Raw genomic sequence first — 23,716 nt, forward strand, 5'->3', positions numbered from 1 at the left:
TGAAATGAGTAATATATTATCAGAAAAACACAGCAGGAAAAACACCATGCTCCGGAGCAAAACATCCGGCAATTCCTTTTAGGATGAGCCTTTGCAAACATCCTCCAGAGGATCTTTGTCAAGCACCGGATGGAATTCTGGACACCCCCGCGCCCTACTTGGCACCTATTGAATTGTTCCCCATACCTACCAGTCTCAGAAAAGAGGTAACCAGATGGAGATAGAAAGCAAGAAAGAACTCTGTATTTGCCAGACTGTCCAAAGCTATGGTCAGAGCTTTAATGTCAAGTCTAGCTAGAACGTAGGAGAAAGAGTAGCAAGAATAAGATGTCTGGATCTCTTTTCACTGGGCTGTGGGTGTGGATCCTTAGAGGAGGAGGAGGAAGGTGGGAGGAACACCCAGAGATGTCCTTGCCATCCAGAGTCCTGGGGTGTCTTGGGTGAGAGAGGAGGGTAGAGCCCCTGGGAGAGCCTGGTGAATCTGCTGACCGAAGGGAGGAAGCAAGACAGAGCAAGCAGATTAGTATCCTTCCTGAGGATTGCTCTTCCATCATTGTATTGGTGTTCCTTAACCCTCAACTGGCAGTACCCTACTTTCTTAAACCAGTGTATTCAACTCTCCTAGAACTCTTGTTTGAGCTCCCATTATTTTGATTAAATATTAATGGAGTTATAGTTGGTAAGGATGAAACTTGTTTGGTCTTGGGATAAGGCTGTCCAATTACCAATATTTGTCCCATGAACCATTATGGATTTAAATAACAGTAATTGTTCAGTCTGAAGAACAGAAAGTGGGATTATATTACCAAGCACCAGGTCCGCTTTGGGTTTGAATGAACTAAAGATCCTTTTTATTTTGCAGCCTAATGTGCGAGTTGACAGCACATAAGGCTGTATAGTCAGGAGAACATTTCTCATGGGGTCTACGTGACTCCAACTAGCACCACTACATGGTGGTTAGTGAGTGGTGAACTTGGGAGATATAAGAAAGAAGAAAAAATCATACTGCTTCTTTAGCAAATAAAACTCAATTTGAGTGATAGAATATATTGATATGCCCATCCACATCCAATTAACTTGCAAATGGAAGAATATTCTTTCTGAAGCACCTACCAAGTTAACATTTAATTACTATTTGAAACAATTTTTTCAGAAGACTCAATTTTCTTGGCTAGTCACCTGGTTAGTTTCTTGGATCCAAATATCTCTGTCCAAACCCAAACGAGCAAAGCCTTTGGTTCCATTTACTATCACTTTCAGCACAAAAGTACAGACATCTTCATTAAAGGTCATATGCAGCAAGTATCTCACCTGGCACGCTTCCTAAGATTTCCCTTAACTCACAGAACTCCATTTGCTCCTGTCTCTCCTCTAAGAGAAACCTACAACGCCTTCACAAGCTTTTAGTTTTGTCTCAATTTTCTTGAATATTTTAGTTTCTGTAATGGGAAACTAGGTGAGATAGTCCTCACACCTCTATCTCATGTATTTGTTGCAAATATTAAATAAATTAGTAGAATAAAGATTGTGTACTGAGACTTTACACACTGCTGCTTGAGATATAAGTGAAACACTGATTTTGATAAGTTTTTTAATTAATGTAAGGATATGAAAATGAAACGTAAGATGCGCCTAAGATTCGCCATTTGATTCTTGATAACTTGACTCTTTTTTTCTACAGGTTTTGGGGAAGCTGCATTTAAATAGGACTCTTGAAAAGTGCTAGCTAGCATAGTCAGTGCAGTGACTGACTGGCTGTGATTCATTTTTCTGTTTTCTCAGGGGGAAAGAGAGGCAGGTCTAGAATCCACTTGACTCAGAATGTGAGAGTTGCACGGAAGAGAGTCAGATCGAGAGGTAAAGGAGGAGAGGAATGTGATATATTTTCAATAGCTAATGTCTGGTTTCCAGTTCTTGACTCTGCCTTTTTTTGTAATAAACCCATTTCCCCAGTTGCTTCATGTAGCTATAGTAACTACTGAGCAACGTATGCCATTTGGTCTTTGTGTTTGGGAGAGAAACGACAAACTTGATGCTGTATCTGAAACCAGACTCCAGAGGCCTCGGGCTGCTGTCGTTCTGTCTCCACCTGACAGACAGCAGTCAAGGCTGGAAGTCATCAAGCCATGTCAAGGCAACAGCTTGTGACTGCTCACCAACATGGCCAGAGTGGTGGTCAGAGGACCGTGTCCTAGGGGCTTTTGTGTACCTTGACTGTGTAGACTTGGTGTAACACTTGACATCTTTTGCCTCAGTTTCCTCATGTGTTAAGTAAAAGAGCAAATTGGGCCAGCCTTCTTTCTCAGTCCATTGCAGTCCTGATTAAACATCTCCCTGTCCCAAACTCAGTCTTAGGACCAAGGACAGCTCCCGCCTCCCACCATGGCCCCCTCAACATTGGTCAGAATCTAGATTAGCTCTTCATCCTCCCAGAATTTGTTTCAAGACCTTTCACCCCCACTTCTGTGGAGTCAGGTCTCCATTTCCCCTCCCTCTATAATTTTCAAGTTATTCTAGAGTTCCCTGAGATCCTTGCTAAGCTACAGAGAAAAGTAAAAATGAAGTATAAGTAAAGCAGAGAACAACAGGAAGCAGACACCATCTCCCTCCTTCTCCTCCCCCTACTTTTGTGGTCAGTGCTCAGATGGGGAGGTAGGATCACCAACCCTGGCTCTGTCTCTGGCTATCAGCTGTGGCAAAATAGCACTGCCGTTGTTCTCACCAGAACAGTGACAGTCACCATGTATTTCATGCTCATGTAAGAATCGGTGGAACTTACTAGATTGAGAATCAAGACAGTTTCATTGAAGCCTGGTTTCTCTGTGAAAGCATTCCATTTTGTGTGAAATTTGAGAGGCAAAAGTGGGGAAGACATTCCATTATTATGTAGCCAAAATATCACTTGAAAAAGGATGTTACCTCTTGAGATTTGTGGAGTTGAATTTCCTTAGGTACCTCCTGCTGCTATAGGAATGACCTCAATAAGGGAGGAGGGGGCATGTGCAATTGCAAAGTAAAACAGAGTTGAAGACCCTTCTCTTTCAGGTTCAAGAAAGTACAGAGATGAAACTATGAATTTTCGTGCTCAATTACTTCCTGTGAGCTGTGGTGAACTGAAAGGGATTTTACATAAGAAGAAATTGAAAAAAGGTGAGTTTCATAATCTTCTTGAACTTCTTGTAACTTCTATCTGAAGGAGTCACAGGAAGGAAGGGAATCAGCCATGTGATTTAGTCAACATTCAAGGAGTTGGGTCTCCAGTTTGACTTGAGAGAAGGAGGAAGGGATCCTTAAGATGCTACTTCCACACTGAGAAATCACACATATTAGACACTCTCACATGGACTTGTCCATGGCAATACCAGAAGAGCCAAAAAGAAGTGAAGGGAACTTCCACCCAGAGGTGGGAAATAAAATATTTTACTTAGAACTAGAGATAAGAGACCTCAGCCTCTACATTTATACCCTCCTGCTGGATCATCATCCCAGGGCAGGATGCTTAACCTCGTGAGAAGTTCACAGGATTTAGGTTTGGATCAGGAAATGCAAGTTACTGTCTCAGCTATGCCAAGAGTGACTATTTTGCAATAGAGAAGGGGGCCTTTCTGAGCCTGAAATTTCTTATCTACAAAAGGGGAGAATAATTAAAAACCTGCCTCTGGTATTGCTGTGAGAATTAATGTGTAGAATTGACATAACATATTCTGTGATCATAGATTCTAAGGCTTTTCAAAAATAGTTCATGATGATGGACTTCATCTCAGACCTCTCCTTTTTAAAATTTTTAAAATTTGTTCTTTTTAGTTATACAAGACAATGAATGTGTTTTGACATATCATACATACATGGAGTTTAACTTTCAATTCTCGCAGTTGCACATGATGTAGAGGTACATTGGTCAGACCTTTCTTAATATGGGTCTTTGGATGTTAATTTAACATAAATGTTTACATTGTGACCATTTTTTAAACAGCTTTCAGAAATATTCACATATAATTCAACTCACTATTTAGAGCATAATCAATGTTCTCTGTCTCCAGAACCCAACAACAAATTGAAATCCTCTCATTCTTGGGAATCACTTGCTTTTCCTTTTGTAGGTGATTCCTAGATATTTTTAAAAGATTGCTTTGGTAATCATTACTTTCTTCATGCATGATGAAGATCAAAGAAATGTACACACCCTGCAGGAAATCTTTCAGGGAACTTTCGGGCTGGGTTTGGGTCCCCTGAAGTCTGAGAGTTGAGACTTCTGCTATTGACCATGAGCCCAATTTGGATGGTTCCAGATTCAGTGTGGTGGGAGGCTATAGTCTAAGCTTTGGGGACAAATAGGCATAGGGATCAACTTACCCTGGTCTTACAGGAGTCTCCATAAAGTGTATACAGAATGAGGCTGGAAACTGGTTCACCCCCCGCGAATTTGAAATTGAAGGAGGCTACGCAAGATCAAAGAACTGGAAACTGAGCGTGTACTGTGGCGGGCGACCCCTACGATGGCTGCTGGAGGTATTCTGGTGACAAGGGGCAAGAGGTGTACCCCTCATTGTTGCCCTGTAATAATGAGGTCACTATTTCATCATCAAATGTTTGTGAGTTGTGGATACCGTTCAGATGCCACTGTGTTTTGCCTTTGACTCAGAAGTGAGCGGACCCACATTTCTAACTCCAGCACAGTACAACACATCAACGTTGCAGAGGGGTAGATGCAGGACTTCAGAGGAGGGAGTGGCCATTCCAATTAGGGTGAATGCAGAAACTTCACACATTAAAAAAAGGAATCTATAGTCAAGTAAATGCTTGATTTTTCAAGAAGAGTTTCAAGAAGCAACTCCAGGGAAAGGCATGAGAACCAGAACCGTTACTGAAGTAGCACTGCGGATTTAGATTGGTGGGGTGTGTGCAATGAGACATATTTTGGGGATCGTTTGTGGAGGACTCTAATGCCATGCTAATTAGTTCAAATTCATAATTTAGACAACAGGGATTCAACAAAATCTTCTGTGATTGGAAATAACATTTAAAACAGTTTTATCTTGTTTTTGGTGCTGGGGTTGAACCCGACATTGTGCACAGTAAGCATGCACGCTTACCTTTGAGCTATGAAGCAACTTCACTGTCTCTGCCCTCAGCCACCTATACTGAACATAGAATGCTCGGTTAAAATGTGTCACCCCTCCCCGAATGTCCCAGCCCCTCCTCATCCCTTCCGAGGGCTCTTTGCGCCCACCACTAAGACTCTTCTCCAACTGTTTTAGCTTTGCATTTCCTTGAGTTTTCTTTTCTTCTCTAGACCCCTCCAGGGTTTGTCCTCTCATGTGCCCAATATCGATTAGAGGTTCTGACACCCAGAAGTTGTGCAATAATTGTGTGCAGTGGGGATAGTCCTGGTGTAGGAATTAAAGCTTGAATATACTGTGGGAATGGAAATAGGTAATCGCTGTCTAAGGAACACCTCTCAGGACTTAGAAAAGAGGACAAGAGAAAGGGAAAAGGTTATACAGATGATTTTCCAACCACCATTTTTTGAAATCTAGAAGAGGCAGGTGAGGAAAGAGAGAGAGATTCTCATTTAGACATCTTGAAGCTCAACTGGCAGGGGAGTTTCCATGTGGAAATATTTGGGAGGAGCTTGGCTATGCCAGACTCACAAAACAGACACAGATGAACCATATAGTTGAATCTTCTTATCTTTCAGGAAGGATTTCTGCCTCATCCTCCAAGAATATATCACAGGAAAAAAAAGGTAATTATTATATAGCTTTCTACAAGTTCTCACCACATCTGACTTTGCATGTACAGTTTCTTATTTTATGGTATCTCAATTGGGTGACCATAATTAATATTCTACTTCCTTCACCCCTTCCTTTATTTTTTATTTCTTTCTTTCATCTGAGGGGGACATGTACCTTCAGAGTTGCTACTTTGAACACAATGCTTTATATAAAGCTAGGTGTTCTTTGAAAGTTAATCCATGAGGTGGAAATGATAGTCATCCAAATAGACCTCATGGATGTATTTTAGCAATATATGCAGTTGTTTTAAGGGTATCAAAGTTGGAAAGGCAAATATGATTATGGAATACATAAAACATCTCATAATAAAAGGTGATGGAATTATCTTCAACTCAAACCTAGAGTTTTTCATTGATTTTTACAGTTTTCTAGTTTTAATAAAATCTGACAGAGCAAAAGTTTGCTCATAGACATTTTGATGATCCTGGACTAATAGTTTTTGAATAGATATGAAATCACATATCATTTTATGAGCAACACATATTCCTTTTCTGGTCCTTCACATCGTCTTCCACTTTCCAACCAAATACACTCACAGGCACACAGAAATCTTTCTCAAGGGGAAATTATTTGCCTTTCATAAATAAGGACAGTGCTGTTGGAGACGGAACCCTCAGGAGGTAGGTACCTCTATACAGCATTGCTGACCTGGAAATTTTTCTACGTGGCACTACCATTTTTGCTCTGTGAACTGGGCAGAAGCTATTTATCCTTCTATGAAACAAGGCAACAAACAAATAGGTCGAATGTGGTGTAGACTCAGGGCCAGGTGACAGTTTTTCTGACAGTGAGTATGAATAATAACCTGAGAAGAGAAGGAGGAGGGGAGAGTAGGCAGAAAGGTCCAGCCAAGACATTCACAGACTTCTAAGACAGGTCACACATCACTGGCCTCTGGACTTCATATGAAAATTTGAGATCCCAGCTTTGCAATATCAGTGGTCTCACTGGGTCCTATGGTTATCAAGGGCTGTGACTGATGAGTCCTCAGCCTGATTCTCACTGCATCTCCTGGGGTGGGCTGACAGATCCTAGGCAGCCGAGTTGAAGGAAAATGGCTGAGGACCCCTTGAAGCAACAGGACAGGTAAAATTTCTCCAACTCAGTCTGTGGAAACCAAGTCCTGAGTCCCTTCTTGGCTACACAAAGGCCCTCCTTGAATCTAAGAGCTGGGGAAGGGAATGTTCATTAGCTACACAGGGCTTGTTTGGCACTTCTTATTCTCCTAATGGATAGGTAGGTCAATATAAAGAGGTATGAAATAAAGTGTATATTGTGTTGAGAAAACCTTTAGACAAAATAATTTTGGGAGCTCATTTGAGTGATGAAGAATTTAGGTAAGAAGGCGCCATTGAGCTTCAATACAGCAGCGTTGAGCAGGGAGCCTTCATGGGCTAAGGTGGAAGTAAGACAAAGAAGGTACATTTAATTGGTTAGAGTGGAAAGACACTGGTTAAAGGTTAGCTGGTAGTTTTTTATTATTAAAATTTCTTCTTACTATTTACATTGGGCTCCCCACTTTTATGTGGAAACTTAAGGTCCTGAAGCCAACCCAGCCTACTGACTTCCTAATTAATTTATTTTTAAAATAACTGTTCCTTGAATCCCTTGAAACGTGATTGTTTAAATAAGTGATAGATTTAAACATCACATTCAATATAGCCACTCAATATTTTTCTTTCAACAGAGAACACTGGAGACTCACAACAATGTCTTTGTTGACCCCTATGTAAGTACTAACTCCCAGCCGTGTCCGCAAACTCAGACCTATTTCCAAGCACATTTCCTGTGTTGTGACTGCTTTTCCCATACTACACTCTCTGTAGTATGTTGCTCTGTGTGATGGACAAAGAATATCAGGTGTGTCCCCATGCCAGGGAGATGGGTCTGAGACCGGGCATCTCCATTGAAAGCATCCTTTCCTTCTATTTCAGTGGAAAACTTCCCTTGCCCCATTTCTCCTCCAAAGTGGGTGTGGGAGGCAGAGCTCTTGACCACTGGGGTCTCTAGAGGTAGAATTTGAAGTGGGGATGGTCAGGGGTGGCCTGAGGTATGCAGCACGTTTGAGAGGAAAACACCACTTTCAAGAAGTCAGTTGCGGGAGGTGGTTGTGGCTCAGAGGCTGTAGAGTGCTTGCTTAGCATGTGTGAGGCACTGGGTTCCGTCCTCAGCACCACATAAAAAATAAAATAAAATAAATAAAGGTTTTTTTTTTTTTTTTTTTTTTTTTAAGTTAGTGGGGATGGAAAGGAAAATATGTGACATCCACTTAGATGCAGGCAGAGCTCAAGATAGTCTTCAGCATCATCCTGAGGGAGCAGACTGGGCTCAACTGGCAAGCTCAAGATGCACACCCTGTCCTTATTCCTGCATAGAAATGCACACAGAACGCCTGGCCCCGTGGCACATGCCTATAATCTCAGCGGCTCCGGAGGCTGAGGCAGGAGGATCTCGAGTTGAAAGCCAGCCTCAGCAACTTAGTGATGCTCTAAGCAACTCAGTAAGACCCTATCTCTAAATAAAATGTAACAAAGACTGGGGATGTGGCTCAGTGGTTAAGTGCCCTAGGTTCAATACCCACTACAAAAAAAAAAAAAAAAAAAAAAAAAGAAAGAAAGAAATGCACACAGAGCAAATGGATCCTTCTTGGAGACCAGGTAGCCAATCTCAAGGGAGTCATTAGGAGGCTGAGCTGGTTAGGACTGAAACCATCACCACTTAGCAATTCACAGGGAACTTTTTTTCAAACTGAATGATGCTTAAAAACATTCAAACCATTTTGATCCCATGGGCCCTGTTCACTCTTTTAGCCATGAGGCTGCCTGCTTTGGGGTCTGCCAAAATCATGGATGACTCCCCTCTTTAAGCTGAATCATGTCTGGATTCCTTTCATGGTGATGAGATGCAGGTTTTTGGCCATGTCAGCTTTTCACTCAATTGTGGGTCGATACTGGCAAAGGATGTCTTGCAGTCATGACTCCCAGTAGAAGTAGCTTTACACACTCCAGAGCAATCCTCCAAACAGATTTAGATCTTATCCACACTGGTTTTTACCTTTGTTCTATGGAGAGGGTCTTCAATAGTCAAAATAGCCCTGGAGTCCAGTACTTATGTGGCTTGTTGGGGACACAGTCCACAGCCAGGGGTCATAGGCAGGAGGAGAGGGACGCTACCCAGCAAAGGGATCCTCTCCCAAATTAATGTTCCTGGGATAGATATTAAGGCCGAACAACACTGACCTATGCATCTCCATGCCTCAATAGCCAGACTCGGCTCAGGCTGAATCTCAATTTTGGCTGCACATCAGAATCACATAAAAAGGTTTGAAAGGTATTGTTGCCTGGATCCCGCCCCTAGAGGACATTCTGAACTGGCTTGAACTTTGACTTGTTCAAAGGCTCCAAATGCCTTTGATGCACAGAAATACTTATTCTGTGACTTAAAGAAAAACAGACCAAATGGTTCGGTCTTCCAGGACATCGGTAGTTTACGTGCTCTCCACTGGGGATTCTAATGGGCTGTCAAGGAAGCAAATATCTTGTTAAAAGGATTATGGTTGCAAGATTCTGAAACATTTGTTGCTTCCATTATTTCCTCATTCTTTTGGGGAGAGGAGTCATCAATTTCTTGACAGTGACCCATGAGTCTGTACTGATGAGAAGAATAATGGGTCCAAGGCTCCAAGTCAGAGCAGTCCCAGTCTCCAGTTGGGGATGTGCTTAAGGATCCCCCGTGACAGTAAACAGGAGCCTTTGGGGCCCAGTGTGCTTTCACATATAACCATGTTTAAAAGTAAAAGAAATGACCAAGACCCCAATACCCCCAACAAGTGTTTTCACCCCAAAGCTCAAAACAAACCTCAAACTGATTATTAGCATCTTTTTATTTTTGATTATTTTCCATATTCAGAATCCATAGTCCAAAACCTCCCCAGGCCCTTTCTTCAGCTCCTGGGGAGCTTATGTCCACGATTATGGGATGCAGTGATATTTCAGAAGTTTATTCCCTCATATATACATTTTTAGTGAATCGCACTTTGATGAGTCAATTTCATCAGTGTTGTACAAGCAAGTGGATTCAACATTTTGTTTTAGGAACTTTTATCTGCAAGTTAATAATACAATTATACAGATTCCCTCAGAATCATCATGTTGTTTTATTGTTAGTTTTTCTGTGTTAGATCTCTGATTTCATAAGGAAATGTTTGCGGGTATGGCACGTGGTCCCCTCTTCCTGAACTTAACTGAAGGTGTCTTGTCTGAAATCTCCTCTTCAAGCTGTTCCTTAATATCCCAGGGAGAAGCGTATGTGTCCCTGTGGGCTCACGTAGAGACCATGTGTCTGAATTCCCATAACAGTGACTTTGTGGGGTCGTGCCAATCCCAGTGATGATGTGGTTGTTTTCTCTTCTAGCTGGGAAACTCGGATGTGTGTGAGGTATGTCGGCGCTGGGGACTGCTGTTCTGCTGCGACACGTGCTCCAGAGCCTTCCATGGGGACTGCCACATTCCACCAGTGAAACCCGAGATGTGAGTGAGAAGTGACTCCTCCTCTCTCTCCTATTAGGAACCCTTCCTCCTGCCAAGCATGCTCCCCCTGCAGTGTCCCTTTTGGGTCTTGGTGGGGGCAGTGAGCAGGGGCCTTAGGGACCAGGATCTAGCAGCGTGATGCGGAGGACTGTTGAAAGATGCTTCAGCAGACCATCAGTATTCTTTGTGCTATCAAAGATACCTCCCCTGGAGGAGATAAAAAAATTCTTAGGGGTAAATGAGAATGACGATACAACATATCAAAATCTCTGGGACACTATGAAACAGTACTAAGAGGAAAAATCATTGCATGGAGCACATTTAAAAAAAGAATAAAAAGTTAATAACTAAATGACCTAACATTACATCTCGAAGCCCTAGATAGAAAAAGAAGAACAGAAGAACACTAAAAGTAGTAGAAGACAGGAGATAATTAAAATCAGAACTGAAATCAATGAAATTGAAACAAAAGAAACAATTCAAAAAATTATCAAAACTAAAAAAGTTGGTTCTTTGAAAAAGTAAACAAAATAGATAAAACCTTAGCCACACTAATAAAGAGAAGGAGAAAACTCAAATTACTTTAAAATTTGTGATGAAAAAGGAAGTATCGGGGCTGGGGAGATAGCTCAGTTGGTAGAGTGCTTGCCTCGCTAGCACAAGGCTGTGGGTTCAATCCCCAGCACCGCAAAAAAAAAAAAAAAAAAAAAAAGAAAAAGGAAATATCACAATAGATACCACTGAAATACATAACATAATGAGAAGCTATTTTGAAAATCTATACTCCAACAAAATAGAAAATCTCAAAGACATTGACAACTTTCTAGACATATCCTCCCAAACTGAACCTTGCCTTACAAGCACAAGGCCCTGGGTTCGATCCCCAGTACTGCAAAAAAAAAAAAAAAAAACAATTAAACAGACCAATTTCAAGTAATGAAATAGAAGAAGCCATCAAAAGCCTACCAACCAAGAAAATTCCAGGACCAGACAGATTCTCAGCTGAGTTCTACAAGACCTTCAAAGAAGAAATCATTCCAATACTCCTCAAAGTATTCCAGGAAATAGAAAAGGAGGGGACCCTTCCAAATACGTCCTGTGAAGCTAGCATCACTCTGATACCAAAACCAGACAAAGAAACATCAAGGAAAGAAAACTTTAGATCTATATCTCTGATGAATATAGACGCAAAAATCCTTAACAAAATTCTGGCAAATCACATACAAAAACATATTAAGAAAATAGTGCATCACGATCAAGTGGGGTTCATCCCAGGGATACAAGGTTGGTTCAACATCTGGAAATCAATAAATGTAATTCATCATATCAATAGACTTAATGTTAAGAATCATATGATTATTTCAATAGATGCAAAGATAGTATTTGACAAAACAATACCCCTTCGTGCTCAAAACACTAGAAAAAATAGGGATAGTAGGAAAATACCTCAACATTGTAAAGGCTATTTATGGGAAGCCCACGGCCAAAATCATTCTTTTTTTTTTTAATTTATTTTATTGTAAACAAATGGGATACATCTTGTTTCTCTATTTGTACGTGAAGTAGAGGCATACCATTGTGTAATCATACATTTACATAGGGTAATGGCGTTTGATTCATTCTGTTATTTTTTCCTTTCCCCCACCCTCCCACCCCTTTTTCCCTCTATACAGGCTCTCCTTCCTCCATTCTTGCTCCCTTCCCACCCCCAATTATGTGTCATCGTCCGCTTATCAGCGAGATCATTTGTCCTTTGATTTTTTTTGAGATTGGCTTATCTCACTTAGCATGATATTCTCCAATTTCATTCATTTGCCTGCAAATGTCATAATTTTATTATTCTTTATGGTTGAGTAATATTCAATTGTATATATTTACCACAGTTTCTTTATCCATTCATCAAATGAAGGGCTTCTAGGTTGGTTCCACAATCTGGCTATTGTGAATTGAGCAGCTATGAATATTGATGTGGCTGTATCACTGTAGTATGCTGATTTTAAGTCCTTTGTGTATAGGCCAAGGAGTGGGATAGCTGGGTCAAATGGTGGTTCCATTCCAAGTTTTCTAAAGAATCTCCACAGTGCTTTCCAGAGTGGCTGTACTAATTTGCAGCCCCACCAGCAATGTATGAGTGTACCTTTTCCCCACATCCTCGCCAACACCTATTGTTGCTAGTATTCTTTTTTTTTTTGTGATACTGGGGATTGAACCTACTGCCTTGTACTTGCAAAGCAAGCACTCTACCAACTGAGCTATATCCCCAGCCCACTAGTATTCTTGATAATCTCACCATTCTAATTGGGGTGAGATGGAATCTTAGGGTGGTTTTGATTTGCATTTCTCTTATTACTAGAGATGTGGAACATTTTTTCATATATCTGTTGATTGCTTGTAGATCTTCTTCTGTGAAGTGTCTGTTCATTTCCTTAGCCCATTTGTTGATTGGGTTATTTGTATTCTTGGTGTAGAGATTTTTGAGTTCTTTATAGATTCTGGAAATTAGTGCTCTATCTGAAGTATGAGTGGCAAAGATTTTCTCCCATTCTGTAGGCTCTCTCTTCACATTGCTGATAGTTTCCTTTGCTGAGAGAAAGCTTTTTAGTTTGAATCTATCCCAGTTATTGATTCTCACTTTTATTTCTTGTGCTATGGGAGTCCTGTTAAGGAAGTCTAGATCCTAAGCTGACATGTTGAGGATCTGGACCTACTTTTTCTTCTATAAGATGCAGGGTCTCTGGTCTGATTCCAAGGTCCTTGATCCATTTTGAGTTGAGTTTTGTGCAGGGTGAGAGATAGGGGTTTAGTTTCATTCTGTTGCATATGGATTTCCAGTTTTCCCAGCACCATTTGTTGAAGAGTCTATCTTTTCTCCATTGCATATTTTTGGCCCCTTTGTCTAGTATGAGAAAATTGTATTTATTTGGGATTGTGTCCGTGTCCTCTATTCTGTACCATTGGTCTACCTGTCTATTTTGGTACCAATACCATGCCATTTTTGTTACTATTGCTTTGTAGTATAGTTGAAGTTCTGGTATTGTGATACTCCCTGCTTCATTCTTCCTGCTAAGGATTGCTTTAGCTATTCTGGGTTTCTTATCAACATCATTCTTAATGGAGAAAAACTGAAAGCATTCCCTTTAAAAACTGGAACAAGACAGGGATAGCCTCTTTCACCACTTCTATTCAACATCATCTTTGAAATACTCCCCAGAGCAATTAGATAGATAAAAGAAATTGAAGGGATATGAATAGAAAAAGAAGAACTTAAGCTGTCACTATTTGCCAATGACATAATTCTATATTTAGAGAATCAAAAAAACTCCACCAGAAAACTTCAAGACCTAATAAATGAATTCAGCAAAATAGCAGGATTTAAAATCAACACCCATAAGTCTAAAGCATTTTTATTCATAAATGATGAATCATCTGAAAGGGAAATGAAGAAAACAACTCCATTCACAATAACCTCAAAAAAAAAGATAAAATAAAATACTTGGGAATCAATCTTACCAAAGAAGTGAAAGATCCCTACAATGAAAACTACAAAACATTAAAGAAAGAAATTGAGGAAGACCTTAAAAGATGGAAAGATCTCGCGTGTTCTTGGATAGGCAGAATTAATATTATCAAAATGACCATACTACCAAAGGCACTATACAGATTTAACACAATTCCAATTAAAATCCCAATGACATTTCTCATAGAAATAGAGAAAGCAATCATGAAATTCATCTGGAAGAACAAAAGACCCAGAATAGCCAAAGCAATCCTGGGCAGGAAGAGTGATGCAGGGGGTATTACAATACCAGACCTCAAACTCTACTGTAGAGCAATAGTAATAAAAACAGCATGGTATTGGCACCAAAATAGACAGGTAGACCAAAGGTAGAGGATAGAAGACATGGAGACATACCCACATACTAGACAAAGGTGCCAAAAACTTACAGTGGAGAAAAGATGGCCTCTTCAACAAATGGTGCTGGGAAAACTGGAAATCCATATGCAGTAAAATGAAATTAAACCCTTATCTCTCACCCTGTTCAAAACTCCACTCAAAATGGATCAAGGATCTAGGAATTAGTCCTGAGACCCTTCACCAAATAGAAGAAAAAGTAGGCCCTAATCTCCAACACGTTGGCTCAGGACCAGACTTCCTTAACAAGACCCTCGTAGCGCAAGAAATAAAAGCAAGAATCAATAAATGGGACAGATTCAAACTAAAAAGTTTTTCTCAGCAAAGGAAAAAAATGTGAAAAGAGAGCCTACAGAGTAGGAGAAATCTTTTCCACACACACTTCAAGACAGAGCACTAATCTCCAAAATTTATAAAGAACTTAAAAAATTTTACACCAAAAATACAAATAACCCAATCAATAAATGGTCTAAGGAACTGGGCAGACACTTCACAGAAGAAGATACACAGGTGATCAACAAATATATGAAAAAGTGCTCATCATCTCTAGTAATTAGAGAAAAGCAAATTAAAACCACCCTAATATTTCATCTAACTCCAATTAGAATGGCTATTATCAAGAATACAAGCAATATTAAGTGTTGATGTGGATGTGGGGAAAAGGCACACTCATACATTGCTGGTGGAGTGCAAATTGGTGCAGTCACTCTGGAAAGCAGTGTGGAGATTCCTCAAAAACCTTGGAATGGACCCATAATTTGACCCAGCTATCCCTCTCCTCGGTTCATACTCAAAGGACTTAAAACCAGCATACTACAGTGATGCAGCCACATCAATGTTCACAGCTGCTCAAGTCACAATAACTAGATTGTGGAACCAACCTAGATGCCCTTCAATTGATGAATGGATAAAGAAATTGTGGTATATATATATATATATATATATATATATATATATATATATATACAATTGAATATAACTCAGCCATAAAGAAGAATAAAATTACGGCATGTGCTGGCAAATGGATGGAATTGGAAAATATCATGCTAAGTGAAATAGGCCAAGCCCCAAAAACCAAAGGCCAAATGTTTTCTCTGATAAGTGAATGACAATACATAACAAGGTGGGGTGACGGGGCAGGAGAAGAGAAGAATGAAGGAACTTTGGATGGTGTAGAGGACAATGAGGCAGGAGGGGGTGGGGGAAGGAAAGATAGTAGAATGAGACAGTATTACCCTAGGTAAATGTATGATTTACATGAATGGTGTGAATCTGCATTGTGTACAACCATAGAAATGAAAAGTTGTACCCCTTTGTGTACAATGAATCAAAATGCAGTCTATAAAAATAAATTAAATTTTAAAAAAACACCTCCCCTGGGACACAGAGGCTGCCTGGTGACTGGGGCCTTTAGCCTACATACTATAATTGTCTTTCCCTCAAAGTATTGCAGCAGAGACTCATGTCCAAGGGATTAGGAATGGGAAATGCCAGTTTTTTTTCTTCTGTGCTTATTCAGGAAAGAAATAAACATGGCTGATTCCCACATTTTATTAGGCTTTAATGGGCTGATGGAGGCCCAAGATCCCTAGGAGTTAAAACCCAGTTTCTTATACTTGAGCCTCGACATTGGGTCTCCTTGTGTTCCCTGTAGGGGAAAGGAGATCCTATTAGTCAGTATGACACCCCTTTCTAAGAACTGACACCCTGTTTCTGCTACAGATGGAAAGGGGAGTTGACAGCTCAAGATCCCAGGTGGGGGTCTTGTACCCTCTGGGAGTGTCCTCTCTACCCACAGCCTGGCGTATGAGCCATTTCTTAAAGGAGGACACGGCAGCCATAGGAACGGTAGCTATTTCTAGGGACGTTGCTCTCTGCTCACTTTATGCTCCATCTCTCAGGACCCCATGGAGTTGCAGCTTCTGCAGGATGGGCTCCCTAGAAAGCCAACAGAGTCATCAGGAATCTGAGATCCTGAAGAGGCAGATGCTGCCCGAGGAACAGCTGGTGAGTCAATGGAAATCCCCAAGGCTTCTCATTCCTCTCTTGTGAGAAACACCAGCAGGCCTGGGGTCAGAGGATGGACCTGAAAGGGGGCCTTCTCTTCTGAGTGACACTTCTGTGGTGCTGACATCACACAGAACATGTGTACAGAAAGGACTCACTCAGGCCTGGCACACGTTTGGAGAGACTTCCTGAAGCTGGGGCCAGGAGCCATGCCTCTGTGGGGTGCACAAACGGGCTCCTCCTTTTCAAACTGCTTTTCACTGACCGCCTGCTTCTCTTGCAGAGATGTGAGTTCCTCCTCTTGAAGGTCTACTGCTGTTCTGAGAGCTCCTTTTTTGCCAAGATTCCATATTATTATTATGTAAGTAACAGCAGAGAGCCATGATCACAGGCCTCGTGACGTGAGGTGACTGACGTGGGCACTGTGGCCTTGTGAGCTCAACCCAGGGGAGTGAGACGGTCTTGAGCTGGTGGCATTTCTGCTGGACTCTGTAGGAATCCATAGATCGACACTAGACTCTGCTGCCAGCCCTCACACTGGTGTTTTTGTCAGCAGATGAAGGAGACTTCTCAAGGGCTGAAGAAACCCATGTGGTTAGACAAAATCAGGAAAAGACTGAATGAACAGGGCTACTCCCAGGTGGAGGAGTTTGTGCAGGACATGCGCCTCATCTTTCAGAACCACAGGGTCTCATACAAGGTAGGTGGCTCTCTCTGCTTCCACTTCTGTCTCCTCCCTGTGACTGGCTCTGACTCATTTTCTGGCACCTGGAAAGTTTAGTTTCCCTTGATTTCCTCCTCTATCAAGCCTGCACAAGCAAGGCTCTGGAAGGGAGTGATTCTTTCCGTTTAAGGCTTATGTAACAGGACATCAGAAGGTGTCCCTATAACCAAAAAGAAACCCCAGACTCTCAAGAGCTCATTTACCATCCCTCCAACAGAAGCACATAGAGAACAGCCAAGTCCTCCCTCTTCCCATCCTTAGAGAATTTATATTCAAGTCAGTTTGTGCTTCTTATCTTCCCCCAGACTTCCTTCACACTTCTCAGGAATCCCAAACTCCACACTATATGTTCAAGGACCATATAGTTAACAGGGACTCCAATAGAGGCATAGAGGCCATGAGGAGGGAAGAGGCTATTGATCTCACCTTACACACGTCTTTTCTTTGAATTGTTACAAAGAACACAGATTTCTTTTCTAATTCTTATTGAACTCTGATAAACACCCAAGTCAGACAAGTAATGGTCCCCAAGCATGGCAATGATTTCACATTTCTTTCTAATTATGCTAGCAGGATACAGAAGTTGCTCCCAGCTATATGAGTTTTCAAGTTTGAACTGGCTGGTGTAACTTAGCATGTTTAACAAGTGTCCTGATCATTCCCAATGGCAAGGTGTCTAACGACACTGATGATAAGCATTATCATTGTTGTCTTTTTTTTTTTTTTTCCAGTACCATGAATTTGGCCAAATGGGACTGAGACTGGAGACCGAATTCGAGAAGAATTTCAAAGAAGTGTTTGCTATTCAGGAAACAAATGAGAATAGTTAACTGGTGCAGGAAATGCTCTTGGTGTCTGGGCTCAATCTCTTTTTCTGGCAAGGTCTGCCCACCCCCCGCTGTAGTGAGTGTCATTTGCTAAGTCAAGTATCCCAAAGTTTTCCTATACCACAGAAAGCCAGCTTCAGCTGGAGGTACCTCCCGGCCTGAGAGCTAGTTCCCTTGCCTTAAGGTAGAACCAGGAATGTGGTGTGCTCCTGCTCCCAAGGAATCAGGTTGAAGCTATCTCCAGCTGGCTTAGCTTTCCCCACCACATTATGCTGCTGCCCTGGCCCCTCTTCTCCTGAGAGAGCTTCACAGTAAACCAGTGTCTTAAGAGACTTTACCTCGGACTCTGCTTCTAGGGGACTGCGTTGTCAGTTTTTCATCACTGTAACAAACACCTGAGTGTCTTAGTCAGCTTTTTTGCTGTTATGACTAAAGGACCTGACCAGCACAACTGTAGAGGAGGAAACGTTTTTTTGATGGCTCACGGTTTCAGAGGACTTAGTCCATAGAAGGCCAGCTCCATTCCTTGGGGCTCAAGATGAGGCAGAAGATCATGGAGGAGGGAAGTGGCAGAGGGAAGCAGCTCACATCATGATCAGAAAGCAGAGAGAGTCCACTCACCCAATACCAATGCATACCCAAAGCCATGCCCCAATTCCACCTCCTCCAGCCACACCTACCACTTCAGTTACCACTCAGTTAATCCCTATCAGGGGATTAATTCACTGATTGGGTTAAGGCTCTGATAACCCAATCATTTCTTCTCTGAACCTTCTTGCTTTGTCTTGCACTTGAGGTTTTGGGGGACTCCACATCTCAACCATAACACTGAGAAAAACAACTTAGAGGAGCAAAGATTTATTTTGGTCCACAGTTTCAGAAGTTTCAGTTGATGGTTGGCTGACACTATGGCTTTGGGACTGAGGTGAGGCAGAACATCATGGTAGAAGAATGTGGCAGAGGAAAACTGCTCAACTCGTGGAAACCCAGAAGCAGAGAGAGGAGGAGGAAAGAGAACGGGGCCAGGAACAGGGAATACCCCTCTAAGCCACACCCCCAGTGACCTACTCCCTCCAGCCATACTCTGCTGCCTACAGTTTCCACCACCTCCCAGTAGTTCATTCAGCTACCAACTGATTAATCCTCTGATGAGATCAGAGCCCTCATGAGCCAGTCACTTCCCCAAAGTGATTCCCTCTGAACACTGCTTCATTGTGGACCGAGCCTTCAAAGCATGTGCCTTGGGGGACATTCCAAATCCAAATCACAACAGGGACCCACCGTAAGATAATGGTCCTGGAAAGCAAACTCTTAAGAATGTGATTCTGGAATTGGGTCACTGTCTAGCCAAATGGTGATAGGTGGAATATTGACAGTCCTGGGATGCCCAACTTTCTACTGTAAAAAACCAGATGAGCTACAGACAAAGATGTACACTAGTTGGTGCAATTTGTGTGGCATAAGAAGGGGAAAATAACTAAGTACTGTAGGGTTTGGTGGCTATTGCTTATATATGGATCAGAGTAAATAACACCCAGAGTAATCACCAGCTTAAAGCCAAGAGACCCTTATATCTGCATCTGGAAGGCAGAGAGAAAGGCCAGCCTATTGTGGGTCCTAATTTTAAGAATGGCAGAACTCCAGAAAAGACTGAATTCTAATCTCTGGTCTCCTATCCCAGAGTCAAGGCCCTGAAACTCAAAATGGGCTATCAAGGTGGATGCACATGAGAATTTTGATCTGGTATACGCTCTGAAACACTGGTCATGAAAAAGATTCCCCCTTCCCCTTGTGTAAGAGGGGACTATGACTACCCCAATCTTGCTTAAATGAAGACCATGCATAGGTATTTCTGCATGATACAACTGGACAAGCCATGGGTGGGGCTGCAGTTGAGAGAGGGTTTATATTTCCAAGGAGAGGGAGGGCTGGCCAACATTACCAGCAGGAGCTAGGAGGTGATGTTTGGTGGTAGATCCTGGGTCAAGAAAGGTAAGATACAAACTGGGTAAGGTGAATTGTCGATACAGGAGAGCTCTTCTGTGCCACAGAATTTAATTGACCTGGCAGGGAGGATGGTGGTGATTCTATATGCCCCAGGTGGCTATTATAGGCTTAGGAGAACTGTGGTACATATTAGATGAAGTGGAAGTAGAGATGCCTGAACTATCACAGCAGGCTCTGGGGGACAAAAGCCCAGAGAAGTTGGCATGTTAGCACGGCTCTACTCTCTACAGTGCAAAGATGCAGCCTGAAGCAACTGTGTTCCTCAGGGATCTCAGCCAAAGAGGATATTGCTTCATATACATCATCAAAAGCAATTTGAAATAGAGGAGCAGAAGATTGTGGGCAGCCACCTCAATAAAAAGTCTAGATCCCTGTCTAGTTTCCAAATCTGAGTCAGTTCTCAGTGAGATCCATTTCCAATGGAAGTCAAGGAAAGTTTTCAGAAGGAAGGGCCTTGAGAGGGTAAGTAGTAGGGATTCCCCAGAGGGATCTGTGGCCACATGTCCAAATAAACACATGCCAGGAAAGGAAAACAGATCTTTCTAGTGTGTTGAACGAAGGGTTGAAGTTGATGCAAATATTTGGGGACACAAGGCACCATCATGGCCCCTGTTAGAGTGTACGGATGTGAGGTAATGGGTGTGCTGAGTCCAAGAGCAAGCTGGCAACCATTTCCTCAGCTGCTGAACGTGCAATCAGAACACACACAGCAGTTATATGGGTTGAACAACAGTATACTTGTACAGTCTTACCCTAGGGCAAAAGAAATTCTCCTGCTTTCTATTACAATATAGCTTATAATCTGGATGCTGCAATTCATTACATTGGTCCACTGTATCAATGGCATGTTCATGGATCTGATGAGCAAGAAGGGTTGAGTATTCTGAATGCCTTGGTAAATCACAGCTATGGTGGGTGATGACAAATAAACCTTACAAAGATCCAGAGACATGCCATGTAGGTAAGTCTCAGGGACTCAATGATTTGGAGCATGCTAGGATTTCCCCTCCAAAGTTCCAAACTAGCTAGAAACTCACTCTATTAAACAGTTGCCTGAGGCTTCTGCAAGATGAACACAAGTAGGCAGGCTTTGGGGAGAAATCAAAACTCAGAGGAAGCAGCCAGTGGGGGATTCACTTCCTCTTCCCTATCTTCTGACCCTGAGAGCAAACAGTCTTGCTCCAGTGGCCTAAAACTTTGATGGAAAGCTCTCCTTTCAGTATAAATCGAGGAGTGGGATAACTGGGTCAAATGGTGGTTCCATTCCAAGTTTTCTGAGGAATCTCCATACTGCTTTCCAGAGTGGTTGCACCAATTTGCAACTCCACCAGCAATGTATGAATGTGCCTTTTTCTCCACATCCACACCAACACATTATTGCTGTGCTCTTGATAATAGCCATTCTAATTGGAATGAGATGAAATCTTAGGGTGGTTTTAATTTGCATTTCTCTAATTACTAGAGATGATGAACACTTTCATGTATTTGTTTTGTATTTCTTCTTTTGTGAAGTGTCTGTCCAGTTCCTTGGCCCATTTATTGGGTTCTTTGTATTTTTGGTGTAAAGTTTTTTAAGTTCTTTATAAATTTTGGAGATGAGTGCTCTGTCTGAAGTACGTGTGAAAAAGATTTTCTCCCATTCTCTAGGCTCTCTTTTCACATTATTGTTTCCTTTGCTGAGAAAAAGCTTTTTAGTTTGAATCCATTCCATTTATTGATTCTTACCTTCATTTTTTGCACTCTGGAAGTCTTGTTAAAATCAGCATACTATAGTAGCACAGCCACATCAATGTTCATAGCAGCTCAATTCACGATAGATTGTAGAACCAACCTAGATGCCCTTCAATAGACGAATGGATAAAGAAACTGTGGTATATATACATGATGGAATACTATTCAGCCATAAAGGAGAATAAAATTATGACATTTGCAGGTAAATGGATGAAGTTGGAGAATATCATGCTAAGTGAAATAAGCCAATCCCAAAAAACCAAAGGCCGAATGTTTTCACTGATAAGTGGATAATACACAAGGGGGTTGGGGGTGGAGGAACTTTGGATTGTGTAGAGGGAAATGAGCGGGGAGGGGCAGGGGTAGGAAAGATAGTGGAATGAAACATATCATTACCCTATGTACATGTATGATTACATGAATGGTGTGAATCTACATTGTGTACAACCATAGAAATGAAAAGTACCCTATCTGTGTACAATGAATCAAAATGCAGTCTGTAAGAATAAAAATAAATAAAAATTTATGCTTGGGAGAGCCAGGGAAATAGCCCAAAGTCACCAGGTTTTCCAGGGAGTGAGGGGGAAGTGCTAAAAAAGACAGAGTCATAGGAAGTATGTGTATAAACACTCCCAAGTCTCTGGCTAATACCTGGGGCAAACAAATCTATCTGACGTGGGGGCTGAGGTTGGCCACTGCAGACGGAGATTGCAGTTTGAGCCTAACCACCAGAATTACCTACTGAAACAAGAGTTCCTGTTTTGGTTCAAGCAAGAAATGGCAATCAGCTGGGACTGAGCCTGCAACAGATGCACGTAGTATGCAGACGTGCTCTGTATGCCGCTGGATGTGTCTGCTCTTAGAAGTTTTTGTAAAACCTTGTGTGGCATGGAGTTCTGTATAGGAACCCCCCCCCGCCCCCCATTGTCTACTTTGTATTTATTTGGGAAATACAAGAAATAGCCCTCGGGTTCCTGCATGGTACATTGTCTGAGTGATAAATGGTAAATCCAGGTTCCTCCTGCTAAAGCATCTTCGTGGGTAAGAACCAGACTCCCAGGGCTTGGTTCTGGTAGGCACAGTTCAAGGATACCCTGTTGTCATTTTAGCTGAACCCAGAGTCCTTGGATACACGTGTGCCCCTCATTCGCCATGGCTCCACGTTCAATGGGATAAACAGCTCCTAGATTTACTCAGAGAGGGTGCCACAGGTCATTGGCAGTATGTGTGAGAGCGTACAGAGGGTCTCCGTTCTCTCTGGAGGAAGCAAGTCGTCAAGTCAACCGAGACTACTGACCATTCTCAGCTGGTTAGTGGCTGAGAAATGGCACCTGATCACAGAGAACTTCCTGTTTGTTTCCTTAGTACCCCAAGAACATGGGTCCTTATCAAGTGAGATGGTGAGTTTTCAATTTCAATGTCATTGTTTCGAGAACCAACACGACCACACCAAGTGTTTTCCCCCACAGCCACAGACCTCGGAGGCCACCTGCTCCTGAAGAACCTGCTACCTGTTGGGTTTGGAGCCGCCTTACCTGACAAGCCTAATTGCAAGGTGAGACAAGGACGCTCAGCAAACAGGGCCCCAGCATGGCCTGCCAGGACCTTGGGCCACTTCACAACCTGGCCAGACCCAGTGGCTAGCCTGTGCTGGGCCCATCTGGATGCCCACCTGCTTCACAAGCGCAGCTTGTGTCTCCCAGGAGACACGAGAGGCCATCGCCGTCACTCTCCATGTGCACACCCACCCGAGGGAGGCCAGTCTCCGCACTCGGGCCCCAGTGGCCACAGTGCCCAGGGTGGCCACTCCTGCCCTCCAGTCCAGGCTGGGATGCCAGCTTTTGTCTCACAGACAGACCTCTTGTCCCCAAGGGTGTATGGTGGGAGAATCACCCCCACCCCTTGCTCCTGCGCTCTGAACCCCAGCTGCTCTTGTGAGGTTCCGAAGATCCTCCTCGACAGCTGCCCCCTGCCCCCCAGTTTCCAGGCTCCTGGGGCTCGTGTAGACCCACAGGAAGCCGGGCATGCTGACGTCAGTGCCCAGCTCCGCACTGGCCCCGGTCAGCCTACTACACAGGGACAGAGAGGGGAACCGCCAGAAGGTGCTGGGGAAGTCTGTGCGGGGGTCTGTGTGGCCTCCACTCCCCACAAAGGCTGGACAGAGGACAGCGGTGCCCAGCGAG

General features: G+C 42.6%; 1 protein-coding gene across 3 annotated transcripts in view; it reads left to right on the forward strand.

The window, feature by feature from the left end:
• LOC124979999 (nuclear body protein SP140-like protein) overlaps positions 1 to 18,265 on the forward strand; it is a 69,908-nt gene extending 51,643 nt beyond the window's left edge. The window contains exons 15-24 of one of the 3 annotated variants that reach the window (XM_047545065.1): positions 1,783 to 1,857; positions 3,046 to 3,150; positions 4,367 to 4,509; positions 5,699 to 5,746; positions 7,483 to 7,524; positions 10,209 to 10,324; positions 16,139 to 16,244; positions 16,528 to 16,605; positions 16,798 to 16,944; positions 17,700 to 18,265. In XM_047545065.1, the coding sequence (XP_047401021.1) occupies positions 1,783 to 1,857; positions 3,046 to 3,150; positions 4,367 to 4,509; positions 5,699 to 5,746; positions 7,483 to 7,524; positions 10,209 to 10,324; positions 16,139 to 16,244; positions 16,528 to 16,605; positions 16,798 to 16,944; positions 17,700 to 17,798 (959 nt within the window). In that variant the 3' untranslated portion in view covers positions 17,799 to 18,265. The remainder of the gene's footprint in view (positions 1 to 1,782; positions 1,858 to 3,045; positions 3,151 to 4,366; positions 4,510 to 5,698; positions 5,747 to 7,482; positions 7,525 to 10,208; positions 10,325 to 16,138; positions 16,245 to 16,527; positions 16,606 to 16,797; positions 16,945 to 17,699) is intronic. The other 2 variants (XM_047545066.1, XM_047545067.1) reach the window with 2 other exon arrangements.
• The last annotated feature ends 5,451 nt before the right edge of the window (positions 18,266 to 23,716 follow it).

This window comes from Sciurus carolinensis, chromosome 3 (assembly GCF_902686445.1).
Source record: "Sciurus carolinensis chromosome 3, mSciCar1.2, whole genome shotgun sequence".
Classification (NCBI taxonomy): domain Eukaryota; kingdom Metazoa; phylum Chordata; class Mammalia; order Rodentia; family Sciuridae; genus Sciurus; species Sciurus carolinensis.